The sequence below is a fragment of the Pararge aegeria genome, chromosome 10, assembly GCF_905163445.1.
Source record: "Pararge aegeria chromosome 10, ilParAegt1.1, whole genome shotgun sequence".
Taxonomy (NCBI): domain Eukaryota; kingdom Metazoa; phylum Arthropoda; class Insecta; order Lepidoptera; family Nymphalidae; genus Pararge; species Pararge aegeria.
Window position 1 is genome coordinate 5,028,775 of NC_053189.1, and position 16,264 is coordinate 5,045,038.

General features: G+C 35.9%; 1 protein-coding gene across 4 annotated transcripts in view; it reads left to right on the forward strand.

The window, feature by feature from the left end:
* LOC120626724 overlaps positions 1–15,633 on the forward strand; it is a 50,377-nt gene extending 34,744 nt beyond the window's left edge. For 2 of the 4 annotated variants that reach the window (XM_039894380.1, XM_039894382.1), the window contains exons 2-5: positions 7,783–7,965; positions 9,817–10,037; positions 10,303–14,212; positions 14,300–15,633. In XM_039894380.1, the coding sequence (XP_039750314.1) occupies positions 7,830–7,965; positions 9,817–10,037; positions 10,303–14,212; positions 14,300–15,225 (5,193 nt within the window). In that variant the 5' untranslated portion in view covers positions 7,783–7,829 and the 3' untranslated portion in view covers positions 15,226–15,633. Of the gene's footprint in view, positions 1–5,084; positions 5,573–6,450; positions 6,592–7,782; positions 7,966–9,816; positions 10,038–10,302; positions 14,213–14,299 lie in introns of those variants that run through there. The other 2 variants (XM_039894379.1, XM_039894381.1) reach the window with 2 other exon arrangements.
* Positions 15,634–16,264: the final 631 nt, after the last annotated feature.

Consider the following 16,264-nt stretch of genomic DNA (forward strand, 5'->3'; position numbering starts at 1 on the left):
CTTTGTGGGGATGGGTATTATGCTTTTATAACATGATACCGAAAGGTAATATTAGATCAACCTTTACCTAAGTGTAAACAATACATTTAACAAATCGTGGTTACTACACGATTGATGAATTCCTTAACGACAAGGCTGCTTGGAAGCAGGCCACTCCGCTCTCATCTCTCACAAAACAGAAAAGTTCTAAAGATTGTTAAACTTTAAAATGATGTTCGAAAAGAGCAATCTGCTGAGTTTCTTTCCGTCTCTTCTCAGTGGGACCGGTGGTAGAGTCACTACAAACAGACTGACTTGAAGTTTCAAAAGTTATGCCTGCTTGAAATAAATGAATTTTGTTTTCTTTTTTTGATGATTATAGAGATACTTAAATCCTTCCGGCATTCTATTAAAACTAAAGTATGCAATGATAATAACCAACTAACTAGGTAGTAAGCATTAAAGTAGCTCTTCGATAGCAAAGAATAACAAATATAACAATAGCAAGAAGAACCTACAGTGAGAATTTTAATTCTTCTAAGTTTTATCAGACAAGAATCATATAGTTTCGGAAATTCTCATAATTGTGTTTTGGCACTGAATTTTCGTTTGAATCCCAGTCGTATTTGCGCCAAGATCCCGACATTAAGATTAAGATGCTGTGTGATTATAGGTAGGTACAAAAGGTTCTCACCCTACTGACATTATAAACTCTTCTCACAATCTCTAGATTTAAACAAACTCCATAGAATTAAGAACATACCGAATCATCATTCAGACATTGGATGCAGTGCATTGTGTTTAAAAAACGTCCTCACATGTCCCAGTACACACCCGCGGAATCTTGCTAGCTTTAGCTCAAAATTTTCCTATTTTGGCCATTTCATCATAAACGTTTAGAACATTAGAGGTAAATTAATTACTGTCAACTGCTAAATGGAATGAATAAATGGTCTGCCTGTTCGAGAAACACGACTAAAGTGGAATGGTTTTAGTGGCTTTAATATTAGCCGTGTATACGGTTTCTTTATACTCTTAATTTTATGATAGGGTCCATTAATTTTTTAGTATTGTTGATAGATCAAATCTTCATAAACAAGTCTAAGAGTAGGTTTCTAACACTTATCAGTGTTAACGTAAATAAAACTTACTTTGTCTTGTGAAATGTATTTAAACTTACTTATCTAGATAGATATTTTTTGGCCCGGAAATGTACGGTTCACATCGAATTTTTACTTTAATTTTCTCAGTTAAACACTGAAGTCGGTCTGTAAGTAGGCGCTCTACCAATGGTCAGAAGATTTAGTTGCTTCACTTACGTAGTAGTATTAAACGTTTATAAACTTATCAGATTTCTTGTAAATTGCAATCAATGTTTATCGACTCTTAATTGATGTAATAAAGCGATTAATGTTTCTGTATAGCATAACCTACGCATGTTAACCATATTTATAATCAATGAAGTGCCAAAATTATCTTTACTATAGTTATTCGAAAGCCGATTGGCACAGTGGGCAGCTACCCTGCTTTCCGAGTCCAAGGCCGTGGGTTCGATTCCCACAACTGAAAAGTGATTGAGTGACGAACATAAATGTTTTTCAGTGTCTGGGTGTTTATCTGTATATTATAAGTATCTATATGTATTATATTCATAAAAATATTCATCAGCTATCTTACTTAACACAAGCTACGCTTACTTTGGGGCTAGATGGCGATGTGTGTATTGTCGTAGTATATTATTATTTATGGTATTTAAAAAAAAACATCTAATATTTGAAGTTTGCCTGTTAATGCATAATTTGAAACGTAAAATCTGTCGATTTGCAGTGTCTCTAATATCGGTTGGGAAGGCATGTTCTAAGAAGAAGCGAGTAAGATACTTACAGGTCAGAGCCGATTTCTTCTAAGCTACTTTGGCAATAAGAAATTTTGAATTTTACGTGTTTAAAACTTATGCATTACTAGATTCATATCAAATAGATAGATCATAATTCTCATCAAAGAGAGATCACAGATCAACAGATCTTCTGTTCATTTCGCAGACTATACTAATCTACTCTAATAATAAAGCTGTATGTTTTTTGTTTGTTAGTTTGAACGCGCTAATCTCTGGAACTACCTCGTGGCTTCGAAATATTTTTGTTTTAGACAGGCCATTTTTCAAGGAGTTTATTTTTATATATTATAGGCTACTTAGATTCACGCTCAGAGCCTTAGGCTTGAGCAATGGGTAAGCAAATCTTAAAAATATGAACAATTACATTTTTTATATTCTTTTTATTTTTTTTATTAGTGTTTTACTTACTCTTACACTTGGAGGACTTATCAATTTTATAAATTTAAAATGCATATAAAAATTTCGAAACCGACACCGGATTTGATCCTGCGACTCTCTGGCAATCGCGGCCTGAGCGCTTTCTCCAATTAAGCTACGGCTCTCCTGCCGTCGATGCCGTAATTAGTATATGCCTTTCCCATAAGTCTTATAGCGACTGTAGCGTTATCTAGTAGAAAACGTTGCAGTTTCGATCTACTTTTTCAAAAGTAAGGTTTTTATACGCATTTTAAATTTATAAAATTAAACAATTACTGTTGTTGATATAAATAAAAGGAGGTAGATAAAATTATGTTTACCGTAGGTACGACTATGATACTTGAAATATTGTAACGTTCTTTATCTGACACCCATCAGTCATCGCAGATAATCTAAAATTGCAAATACACGGGCAATACTGATTAATTTCAACAATTTGTACACAAAGGAGTGTTTACTAGACAAAGCAAACCGCGGCCGTACGTAGGTACCTACTGTCTTTTGCGTGTCATTGCATAAATTACCACTACACGCGTCGACAATAAACGCTCTTTTTAAGTGAGACCTACAACACTATTTTTGTAGTAGTGAGAAAGCTCGTCCGGGGAATGTCTGCCGCCAAGTAGCATTGCTCTTAAGGTCTGAGAGGCGTGGGTGTAGTTACATTATACCACCACCATAGAGTGGCGTGCACTTCATACATGCAGAAAAGCATTGCCTACCCTAAAATTTATATATAACTGGCACAAGAGGAAGATTTTAGCCGTTTTATGCAATTTTCCTGCTGTATGCATACCCTGGTAAGAAACCCAGTGCACGCCACTGCCACCATATCAACCCGACCCAGCACAGGGCACGGGTCTCCACTCTCCTCCCACTATGGTAAGGGGTTAAGGCCGCAGCCCACCACACTGGCCCAGTGCGGATTGGTGGACTCCACACACCTTTGAGAACATTATGGAGAACTCTCATGCATGCAGGTGAAGCAAGTGATATTTTAATTGCTAAAAACGCACATAGCTTTGAAAAGTTAGAGGTGCGGGGATTCGAACTCGGCCCTCAAAAGTGAAGTCGAAGTCCTACCCACTGGGCTATCACCGCTTCCGCATTTTTACATTATACATGAGGCTTAAAACCTTCGTCTCAAGTTGAAGGACACAGGCCGGCATTATGCAGGAGACCTTCCTTGCATGGCCAGCGCAGTGTTGCTCTGTTGATAGACAATGGTTTAAGAGTAACCATCGGGTACAGCTTCTCCCTCTCCCACACATCAGTCTAATAAAAGTTTTTTTTTTTAATTCCTCCTTCTGGTCCTTACCATATACATATTGTTGTAACATATACTTATATACTTATACTTCCACAATAAACCCATCGCCATCTAACCCCAAAGTAAGTGTAGCTTGTGTTATGGGTACTAAGATAACTGATGAATATTTTTATGAATAATATACATAAATAATTTTAAAATACAAATAAACACCCAGACACTGAAAAACATTCATGATCACACAAACATATTTCCAGCTGTGGAAATCGAACCCACAGCCTTGACTCAGAAAGCAGGATCGTTGCCCGCTGCGCTAATCGGCCGTCACATAATACATACATGATACTAACGTTCAAGGACATTGACAGGGTCAGTCAAGTATTATAGTTAGGATGTATATTATATAATAATTGACCGCCTTGGGGGAGCATGCTGGGTCTTCACACCCGGCAATGGGATGTCAATAGGCTAATCACGAAGATGATAAACGTAAAGAAACAAAATTCAAATTGTTCAACGCCAATCGTTAGATCGCTAAGATGACAAAAATATACGGACAGACACACAAATAGGCAACAGATTTCAGTCAGTTAACAAGAACCCGAAAAAGCGTAAGAAGCATCCTTTCCGCAAAATGGTCTGAGTTCTCCAGAATCCAAAGAAGAGACCTTACCGTACTTTAGTATGACAGAGGCTAGTTTGTTTACAAGTAGGTGATAAGGCTCAGAGCAACTCAACACTCTCCGAGCAATGGTGAGAGCTCCGCTCGGAGACTCTGTACGGCATCGAATGAAAAGATCCGTAAAAGAACCGACTTAGTTCAACGAGTCGCATAGCTGAAGTGGCAATTTCGGGGTGTATAGCTGGCATAAGTAATGAATGGCTGGGTCCCAATACGAGCTTGATATAACTGAGTGGACAAACGACGTAAAACGAGTCGTAGAGAGCCGCTGGATCCACTAAGCACAATTCTGTGGTATTTAGGACTCTACCAAAGACCTATTTCCTCAGTGGACGTCGATCGCTTAATATGTTGATACCAACGAATCATATGGATTGTAAGGACTATAAAACTGGGGTTCCCAGGCCCTAAACATCTAACTATTAGCCCGCGGTTATCGTAGGAGGCGACTAAGGAAATAGAACGGAAAACGGGCAGCAGCGTCCTCTGTGGAACTGCTACCATCTACTGAATCACCAACCCGTCTGCCCAGCATGGTGATTGTTGGTTACCCATTATGGAAGATGCCTCTAGTTGAGTAGTGGACTGCTGAAGTCAGTGAATTATGAGGATGATGATCCTACTAATATTATAAATGTGAAAGTGAGGATGTTTGTTACTCAATCACGCAAAAACGGCTGAACAGATTTTGATAAAATTTGGCATGCGTGTTTGACATTGAAAAGAACATAGGCTACCTTTTATCCCGATTTCTTTAGTAGGAATTCCGAGGGATTTCTTAAATAGGATTGAAAATTGTCGAGCTTAAGACCCAATTCTGAAGTCCACGCAGACGAAGTCGCGGGCAGAAGCTAGTGATGAAATATTTGATCTGCCGCTGATTCATTTACAATCGCTACATAATCTCGGTTTAATTTACTGATTCATTAAAAATGTTTCATTATCTTTTCATCTTTGTCTACTCAACATTATATTAAGTACGCTGTACACATAATATAATGGCAAAAGTGCACCAATATTTGTCATTCCAAATAGATTTTTTTCGTATACAGATTAAAGTATATTTTCGAACTTGTAGATATTTATATCACTATACCTCGTTGCATTTATACACTCGAAGCCGTGAGATAAGATTAGTATGTTTACGTTGTACTTAATGAAATTGGACACTGTAGTGTTTCTCTCGGACTATCTCACTCGGACGTAGCGTTTACTCGCATAGCAAGTTTTTGTGCGTTCTTTTTAAAATCACGTGTACTTTTTCAAGACTCGGATATCTGTTCTGTGATTGCGTCGATTGTCATCAGATAAGGTGACTCAAATATCTGTGAGTTGCGCTACTTTCTATTTTTCTTGTATGATTTTTTTTATAGGTAAGAAATTTAAACTGTAGTTAACTGAGTTTATTTCGGTTTTTACAAATCCCGTGGGAACCGATTGTTTTTCTGGGATACCAATAGCCTAAGTTTATCTCCGTCCTTTCAACTAACTCTATGATAAAAATCTAGCTGATCGCTTGTGGAGTCAGTGCTTTTAGCAAGGAAAAACAAACAAAAATTATATCACCCAATTTTATCCCTCAACAGGGCATATAATTAACGTGTCCAGCTGCTAAATCACGGGAACATGAAATAGGAGAAGTTTACTCCTGTTTATTATTTGGACATTATTTCTACTGGTGCGCCAGTGCTCTGAGAGTTGATAAAGCTATGGGAGAAGTTATTTTTTTTATTCTTTCCCCGGGGATATAATTGTCTCCTGCCCATGCTATCACTGCTAACAATGGTTTTTTTTTCAATTAGGTACCACGCGAAACTGCGGATAAAAGCTAGTGCAAATTATAGGCCGATGGTGTCACCACTGTCCTGAAAACTACCAATTTCCATTTCTAAGTTATAGATTTGATAATTCTTTTTAACGAGAAAAATTATCGGGAATAAATATAAGCACATGCGTTTATTACCACGTACGTACGTTTAAATTAAATGCACCGCTTTTGATTAAATTCATTTCATTACACAGGTATCTTATTTGATAAGGTTCATAGATTACTTACCTACCTACGACTTATAGGCCACATATTTTGCTTTTTTATCATAGATATAATGTATTTCTAAACAAACTTCGTCTGCCACTATAATACCTATATTAACCCACTTAACTGATAAATGCGATTAAATTGTTTAAACAGTTATAAGCCCCTAGTTCTAGCTAATATGGAAATTTCGACATCATAACCTATAATTATCTACACAAAATTAACAACCTAACGAAAAATGTCCGATAGCATTGAAGAGTTGTCAAGGCAATATATGGAAAATGTGTGGGGCAACGCGAGAAGTATTGGTTAGTATAAACACAGCACGTCTGTTTTTTAGATAAAATATGTAAGGCACTTGAAGCGATGAAGCCGATGATAATAATAAAACAAATGATATAAGACGGAAAACAAGTTGGTACCTAAAGTAAAAAAAGCATTGTAAAATGAATAAAAATGTAAAAAAAAAAGTTAAAAAAGCTAAAATTTTTTAGACATGTTATTATTATGTTCTATATTTAAATTATAAAGATCCACCATGCGAGACAAATGTATATTTTTAAAATGTTTTGCGTTCTAGGTATATCGAAGCTACAACTACCCAGATTAAATTTTTCAAATAAATTTAAGTCTACAAGAATTACCAATTACAGCTTTATTGAAAGCTTAGGATCAATCTTTTATCGATATATAAGTATTTATATTAATCGATAAACAATAGTAATGAACTTTTGCAAATGTCATTGTAAAAATTAAAACAGTTATTCAAGAGTAATACGAAACTACCCAAGGCTCAAAATGATATTATAACTGTTGCCAATTATCATTCTGTAGCTATGTACGTATACTTTTTTTATTCCTCTGCAAGTTAGCTCTTGACTGCAATCTCACCTAGTGGTCAGACCTATTTCCGAAACTAAATATCTCTTAATTCAATTGGAAGGTCTTGTTTCTTTTATCCACTTCAAGCTTGGTAGTAGGCGTTGATGTAGGCCTGGGTGGTAGCGAGCTAACATGTTAGGGGAATGGCAGTCAGTGGCGTGCACTTCATACATGCACAAAAGCACTGCATACCCTAAACATTTTGTTTTACTCGTAAAGGGGAAGGATTTTTCCATTTTATGCCATTTTCCTTCTTTATGCATACCCTGGTCAAAAACCCTGTGCACGCCACTGATGGCAGTTAAATTAATCCCCTAATCAGTTTCTAATCGGCAACGTACTGGAACGCTAAATCGCTTTTTGGCACGTCTTTGACGGTAGGTCGCTACCTAACTATCCTCCCAGCAGACCAAAGTGAAAAGGACCTGTCAAATTTGTGTAGTTTAAAGAATTGTTAAGCCAAACACAGTAGTATTGATTTTCGTATTTAGCATTTTAAAGCTCCTTGCCATCTCGCGCATAACTCTACACATGTCGCTCTACCCCAGAGTTCAACGCTGAGCATGCCTTTTCTTGCCTACTATCTGTTTTCACTGACAGTATGATTTTCTTTCCAGGATTATTCCCTATCCCCGAGTACCCGGAGTTCGAGCCTGAGCGCGGCATGTGGTCAACCGCGCTGGACGTCCTACTAACAACACTGCGTTACATCGCGCCCGCGACAATCCTCACTCTCTTCTGGGGACAGCAGAGCTTCTTGTTCAAGCTACTAAAGTACATCGACTCAGCTGTCAGATCTTGTAAGTTACTTTCTCGCATTGAAAACCTCTTTAGTACCCACGTAAACACAAGAGTCTCGCAAGAGCTCTCACAAGAGGTTTCGCAAGTCGTAGACGTGTGACTAACAGCACTGCGATTCATCACATCCGGGACGATTCTCCGTCTCTTTTGGGGCCAGCAGAGCTTATTGTTCATGCTGTTCAAGTAGGTACATCGACTCAGCTATAAGATATTGTAAGTAACTATCGCATATAAACAACCACTTTCGTACCTACAGAGGTCTCACAAGAGGTATCGCAAGTGGTGGGCCTGCTACACAATACAGTGCATCGTGCCTTGTCACTCTCTTCTGAGGCAAGAGAAGATCGTGTTCAAGCTATTTAAGTACATTTAAAACCAGATTGCATTTAAAACTAAGTACATGTTTATTTCAAATTAGATAAACCGTAAAATCTTTATATATATAATTCTTCTGTGCGTGTGTATGTCACTGAACTCCTCCTAAACAGCTGGACCGATTTGAATGATTTTTTTTGTATGCGTTTGGGTGGCATCCTGGATGGTTTAGATTCACAAATCAGCCCGAAAGATGGCGCTGCAGTCGGTATCTAGGTTATTTACCTATACTGCAACTAAACGGCTGATTTATTCAGGTACGAGTCTGATTTGATAAACTCTTTCAGTGTTGGATAGCTGATCTATCGAGGAAGGCTATAGAGTATATACCATCACGCTAAGAATAAAAGGAGCATAGGACCAATGAAGAATGTTTCAAAATCGGCCACTTAGCTTACGCCACGTGCGCTGCGTAAACGGTTAAAGTTTCGATAAAATCACGCATAAAAAAGTTTCTCCCTTTATAAGTTCTAAAAAAGCCTGGTACAGGCTATCTTTTAAGGTTGACTTTTACGCGGACGACGTCGCGAGGGACCACTAGTAGGTATATATGAGTGATCAGAGCTGCTCCCGACTGTTTTTATGTCACAAATGAATAATGATTAATTAAATCTTACAGCGTGACGTAATTTACAATGCCTTTTATTTGTAATCTGACATCCGCTACACTTATTCAATGAAACTATCATGATACGCGATTTTAGATTCGGATTTTCTCCTGATATCAAAAGTCGTCACGTCATTCTCATCATGATTAACCAACTATTCATCATGACCCTAATTAATACAACTAACTTTTTCTATTTCTGTCTTTTCTCATGCAGTTGACGCGAGCCACTTTCCAAAAGTCGGTTTAACTAGTTGGTGGGCGCCTATACTTCGTACGCCAAGGCGTCTCTATATGGGGACCTTGCATCGGTGCGACGACAAACGGGACCAGCCCACTGTCATTTAAACATTTGATTTGAGAGCCATGTCGAATATTTTGATTCTTTGGTGAATTATTTAATTTAACTCCGGACCTTATCCCTCAATATTAATTCTAAGCAAAAATAAAAAACACTCTTGCCAAACACTCCACTCTTAAGATCTCGGAAGTTGGCGATGTAGCCTCGCTGTCAGTGCCCACGTCTCAGCACTATTATAAGTCATTACGACTTCAGTCTGTCTTCAGTCTTCTGTCTTCAGACATTTTGGTATTAGCAATTAAAACAAAACACACGGCAGAGTTTCCTGAAGGCTGCCTTAAACACAACACCATGAGGCACACATCTTCCGGTAAATACTAAAAAAGAGTCAAATTTTGAAGGAACCTTCAAAATTGGACTTTTTCTGACTGAACCATCTAAAACATTATTTCGACGTAAGTATTTTTAATACTTAGCAATCCATAGCAATAGCCCAAGATACCAAGAAGTATATAGGTAACAACTTGAACGAGCTGATTTGTCTAATGGTGGATTCGCTTATTTCAGTGGTATTTTCGAACGAAGAACAGAAGCAAAACGTGCTGCAATGGCTGGGGGACGCTGGACCAGTACGAGTGGACAAGCTGGAAGTAGTATGGCGGCATGGCTGGATACTCTGCGGTGTACTAGATGCAGCATTACCGGGAGCTTGCGCTGGTCATCCGCCTACAAGACTGTCACTGAAGCACGCGCAATCAATCGCCGATAATTATCTTGGTGTAGATCCGGTAAGAATCGTCATCACCATTATCCGCCTGTAACGTTCTTCCTAACGACGCACAGGTCTAAACAATAAAAATATCAGGAACTAGTGTTTTAGATTCATTTTAAACTTTGTTTTTCTTTTCTTTATAAAAGACTTTCATGTTCACTTTGAAACATATTATGCCTTCCCCTAAACAGCATTATTTATTTTATTTAACTTACACGTGCACAAATAATAAAACTAATTTTATTTTAAAAATACGAAATGAACTCATTTTTAATTTACAGGTATTTTCCCGCCGAGAACTCGAATCAAATGACTCTTTGAGTAGACACCAAGAATGGAAGTTTATAAATTATTTAGAAAACATCCGGTTATGTCTATCAAAACTGACACCACCACCAAAATCAATCAATTCACCAATTCAAAAGGAAACCGAAGAAGTTTCACACTTCACTCTCGATTACATAGCTAGAGGGTCGGGACTCGTAGCAACGCAACTCAATCACAAAGTATACTTCAAAATATACCCAACTGCCCAACAATCCTTGGATCCAGGAGAAATCAATATTTTGATACACGGACCTAAAGACACTTATGGCATTGCAGTACTGCCGCCTATACTCGGTAAAGCCCAACTAATAAGACAAAATCTCTTGGGGCTGCAATCAAAAACATCGTATACTGAAAATGTTCTCCCAATTACTCAAGGTACCACCTATCTACGATCATACGGAAGTAATGATATTAACAAAACTTTTTATATACCAAAAACGAAGTATGACATCGATATAGACATCGAAATAAAAGAAGATCATGCTAAAGTGGGTTACGTTGCAAGCTTAGAAGGAAAATATGAAATTTCTATTACAAGTAGGGGACAAAATGTCGTAGGTTCACCATTTAAGGTAAAGGCCTCAAACAATATAGTTGGTGATTTGGAAGGAGATAGTTTTTGCTTAGAAGATGGAGAAGAAATCGATATTGTTGATGTCAAAACAGACAGAAAAGTAGTATTGAGGATCGTAGATTTCGTTACGGAAAAAATGCTGCTCAATGAAAATGGCACATTTGAAAAGATAAGTGACGAAGAGGCACGATATTTGATGCAGACTGAAAATGTTAATGTTCCAAACAAAAACACCGAATACATATTAAAACGTCATAATACTGAAGTCAAAAGTAAATCTGAATCGAGTAAATTTTATCATTTAGCAAAAAAAGTAGTAACTTTGTGCCGTATTTGTAAAATTTTTCAAAACCGTAAACATAAGAAAGTTTTGTTTAAAACGAATGCCAGATATAATAAAGACTCGCCAGAAAAACAAAATATTCCAGATATTCTAAATTCAACAATCTACGATAGTCAATTGAAGAGTCACACCTTGTTAAAGAACAAAAATAGGGTCATTGTTCCAGAGAATATTTCCGTCGCTCTTTTAACTAAAATGCCAAAAACATTCGTCAAAGAGAAATCAATCGAAACTTCAGATACGAACATACATAGTCATATGGACAGTTTAGAGAACTACAATACATTAAAAGTAGATCGTTTTGAAGATGATAGTATGTCTGTAGACACGGTTCAATCATCAATCAATCCATTTGTTGACGATATTTACAATCAGAGTTATGCAGTTGACAAATTAGTAAAATCCATCATACCCAAGGAATTCGAAACTCATAATTCACAGAATGAAGAAACAGAAAATATCACGGAGCAATTATATGTCGATAGACAAGTTGAAATGAAAAATCTAAACATAAATCCGTTTATAGATGGTAATGATTTAGAAAGACCGAAAACACCTGTTTATAAAATAATTTCGGGAGAGGTAACAAATCGAACTGATTCAGTATACATCGACCCAGAACAAGCGTTATCAACCGATGAAAGTGCTTGCAACAGTTTTACAAACCCTTTTTTGAAACATGAAACAGAAATAGGCGGCACATACCAAGAAAGGCCTGACTTCATTATCGGGGCGCCAGTTTCTCTTGTTCCAGTCAATTTTGTTTCATCTACAAAAACAAATACCGATAGAGGATCATGCAAAGAAAAAAAAAAAAAAACGAGTGAAGGGAATAAATCAACGAGTCTTCATTGTGGAATAGGTTTTTCAACAAAACATACTGATGGAGAAATAAAAGATCAAAACGATGATAATTTTAGCAGTTTGGATTCAAATTTGACTCAGGATATCATTATAATATCAAGAGGCAGCCCTACGCCTACAACGCCCAACCAATCTCAAACAAGTCGGGAAATGTCACCGAAGAAAGATACATGGGATTCAGCTTACGTCAGTATAGATGACAATAATTGTTTATCAGAAAACAATATCAATGAATTAATAAACGAATCATTTAACAAACGAAAGTCTCCTTTATCAGGAGATATGTCGAAAATGGGTCCAGCTGAAAGGGAAATTTGGCAATGTGATAGTGAATTAAAAGACATTGCGTATAATGAGGAAGATTATAGATTATACAAACATGATCTCAGGCGCCCGGAGTTCACGCCGATAATTGAAGAAAACGAAAAAATTATAACTTCTGACATGAAGGACATGTATGGAAATAATACTGATAGTGAATCAGTGGCAGCTACATTTTCCGAACTAAACGATATATATGATGATGACACAAATTCTGAAAATAATTCTGCAACTACTACGCAAGACAATAGATTACAAAATTTAGGGATTGATTATGCCCTACAAGGAAACGATATTCATGTCGATTCGGCGTCTGATGTACTCTCAGATGTGAAAAGACATGCGAAAAAATTTGAAGGAAAGATTTCTGAGGTTCAGGCCACTGAATCCTTATCAGTAAGTCCAAGCCTTCATGTCAAAAGTAATGAACATTACCAAGAACAGAATAACAATGACGAAATTCAATTTGGTGATCGAATATATTCTAATATAGTTTTAGAAAAGAAAAAGTATTGGGACGATAAAATAAGGCAAATTGAAGAAAAATCTGAAGAAATTATATTATTTCAAAACAAAAGAAGATTTACATCGAAATATTTAAGGCGCAATGATTCTATAGCAAAAAGAAAAGGCAAAAAAATTGTTCAGCACATTTTGAAGTCGGGTCACGAAGATTATGAAACATATACGAAATCGAATACCGAAACTTCAGATTTCCGCAAGTCGAAAGGTTATATTGAAAATATGAAAAACCTAAATATATCCGATGATAAACCTATTGGATCGAATAAATACAGCTTAAATACTTGTTTTGAAAGAAAAAAATCTAGTGTTAAAATTGAATCAACAATAGGGAGGTTATTCGCCAAAAATCTTAGAGAAAGTAGCACTAAATTTGCTGATGACAATATTTCTGAAGGGACTAAACATATTTCGAATTCCAACGTAGAATCTAAGCAAGAAGTATCCGAAAAAGTTTTCCAGGCATTTGAAACAAGTCCTAAGAGATTTTTTGGCACATCTAGAAAACATATTTTGAATAAGATCGACACGTTTTTAGCGTCAAATGACGATGAAAAAGAATCAGGAAAAGATACAAGCGATGTAAACTATGAAAGTGGATTAGTATCGAGTCGAATATCCTTGTTTCATAATATATCTCAAACAGAAGAATCACCATGTCCACAAATGAAGAGTAAATCAATGCATAATATTCCGCATCAAAGCGCTGAAACACGCTTATCTTCAGATCGATTAAATAGAGATTCAAAAGATGAAGTTGATAAAAATAGCAAAGGTTCTGAAAGAAACCTTAACTGCAGTAATCAACTTCAGGAAAGTCCTACGTCTTTAAAAGAAAAAAGAGCTAGGTTGATTCAAAGTGCAAATAACAAAAGTTTTGACGATACTCTATTTTCTAAGAACAGTAATACTGAAAATTCAAATGATTATGTTAAAAAAACAATAAAAGGTTTTAGCAAACAATACGATTCACAATTTCAATCTTCAACAAGTAAATTAAAATCCATTAGTAAATCAGAAATGGATATATTCAATAAGAAAACTATTAAACTCATGCATGAAGATTTAGATAAACATAAATCATATGAAGAGCTACCTAAAGTGTCTGTAAAAAACTTCATATCACTTTATGAAGATGTATCTAAAACCTCAAATAACAAAACAAGTCAAAGTAAAATGATTCAAAATGTAAAGTCTGCAGGGTCTTCGAATAATCAAGTTCCGATCTCTCCACAAGGTAACAAGTTAATCACGCAGACATGAAATATTATGCAATAAATTTTATTATTAAAAATTAACTTAACTTATTATATTATATTTACAGGGACGACAAGCACAATCAAAAGTTCAACTACTGCGACTCCAGCGATACACTCAACATTAATAACGACATCACAATTGGAAAACCCTGACTCAACAACGAAAACTTTATCACAAGATGGTATAAGAATTTCTAACGACAAATGTATTAACTTAATTGGTTCTTTGAATAACAAAGCACTTTCTACTGAAGATAAAGAAGGAAAGTATCTAAGCCTTTCAGATATAGACTTAGAAATTATAGAAGATGATCAAGAAATAAAAGAATCCTCTTCAAAAAGAGAAACTGCTCACCTAGATTATAAGAATCGATTTTCGAAAGCCAAAGAATTCTTCCAGTCGCTAGAAGAACTTCGAGGAGAAAAGAGGTTAAAGAAATATGGGCTGTTCAATTTTGAAAATAATAACTCCATTGAATCTCTTGAAGAATACAAACGCAGTAAAAAGAGCAATATTAAAAAATCACATTCCATGCCATCATCTGAAATTGCAAAGGCCTGGAATCAACTGCAAGAACAGAAAGAAGAGAGAAAATTGGTTAAGATATCGGAAAAGTTTAACGTAGACGATTTGTTTGAAGACGTCATGGAAGGAAGACTTAGTCGTCAAGGAAGTTTAAGAGGTATACCCCATAAAAAAGCTGTTCTTGAAACTTTCAAATCTATGGAAAATTTAACAGACAGTAACTTAAATTCTTATGAAATGGCAGAATCACAGTTGCACGAATTCGCTAAAGATAACAAAATTAGAAACGCACAGACTTACCTAACCGAATATCCTTATTTACCCACAACTGATCCGTCCAAATACCATTCAAGATTAGACGTAAATGCTACAGGCTTAATAACGTTTAAGGAATTGAAGAAAATACCTCGAAGAAATAGCGTGCCAGACTTAAGATTAAATACTTCATTTACTGCTGATCTATGAATTAATAATATATTGATTAATGCTATAATAATTAATAGAACAACAGCCGTAATAACAAAGTATAGTATTTCTATTTCGCGAACCCTGTTTAGCCTTTTTGGTGGTATAAAAACATGAAAACCAAGCAATCAAAAACGAGAATAATTGCATGTTTTCAAACAAAAATAACCTTCGGTAAAAGGTCTTCGTGAGATAGATATACTATATCCAACTTTTTACTAATAAAACAGACTTTTGTCCCTAACTCATTGACATTTTCCGTATTATTGAAATGAATGCTTTTATTAAGTTTTAATTTTAAGGCGTTGTACAATTTTGTGTACAGATAATGAATCTTATTACTCTTATACTAATTTTTAAGAAATTGACGTTACTATTTATTTGATAATAAAATTACTTATTTTGTTATTTCTTTTATTCATTAGAACAACTTAATAACTTACACTATCCTTATTAATAATATTATCAATGTTAAGGTGTTTGTTAGTTTGTCCATCGATCACGAAACAACAGAGCAATGCTCGACGGAATGTTGCATAATGATAGCGCCGATTGCATAGATTTACAAAACAATTATGTAATTATTTCTTAATTTTAAAATGGCTAACAGATTTTGATGAAATATGGTACTAAGGTATCTACGGTGAAATGTGGAGATTAGAAACTATTCTGTAGGGTCTGATATTTGTATGGGTCTAGGAAACATAGGCTGGGATAGGATAGTTTTCTGTCAAAAAAAAACTACTTCCAAGTATATATAATTTTATTAGCTATCCCTTGACTGCAATCTCACCTGGTGGAAAGTGATGCAGTTGTTGATGGTATCGGGCTAACCTATCAAGTAATTTTTGAACTACAGGATATGACCGAAGTTATACATATACACTTTTAAGCGCGGGTTTTTTTTAACCGACTTAACAAAAGTCAGTTTCGTAAGGTAGGTAACAGGAAGTATGTTTTCCCGTGTGCAATTTAGTGCGTTAAGTCGACATGGCAAAAAACAAAACACCCCGAACAATTTTAGTAATAACAATGTAAG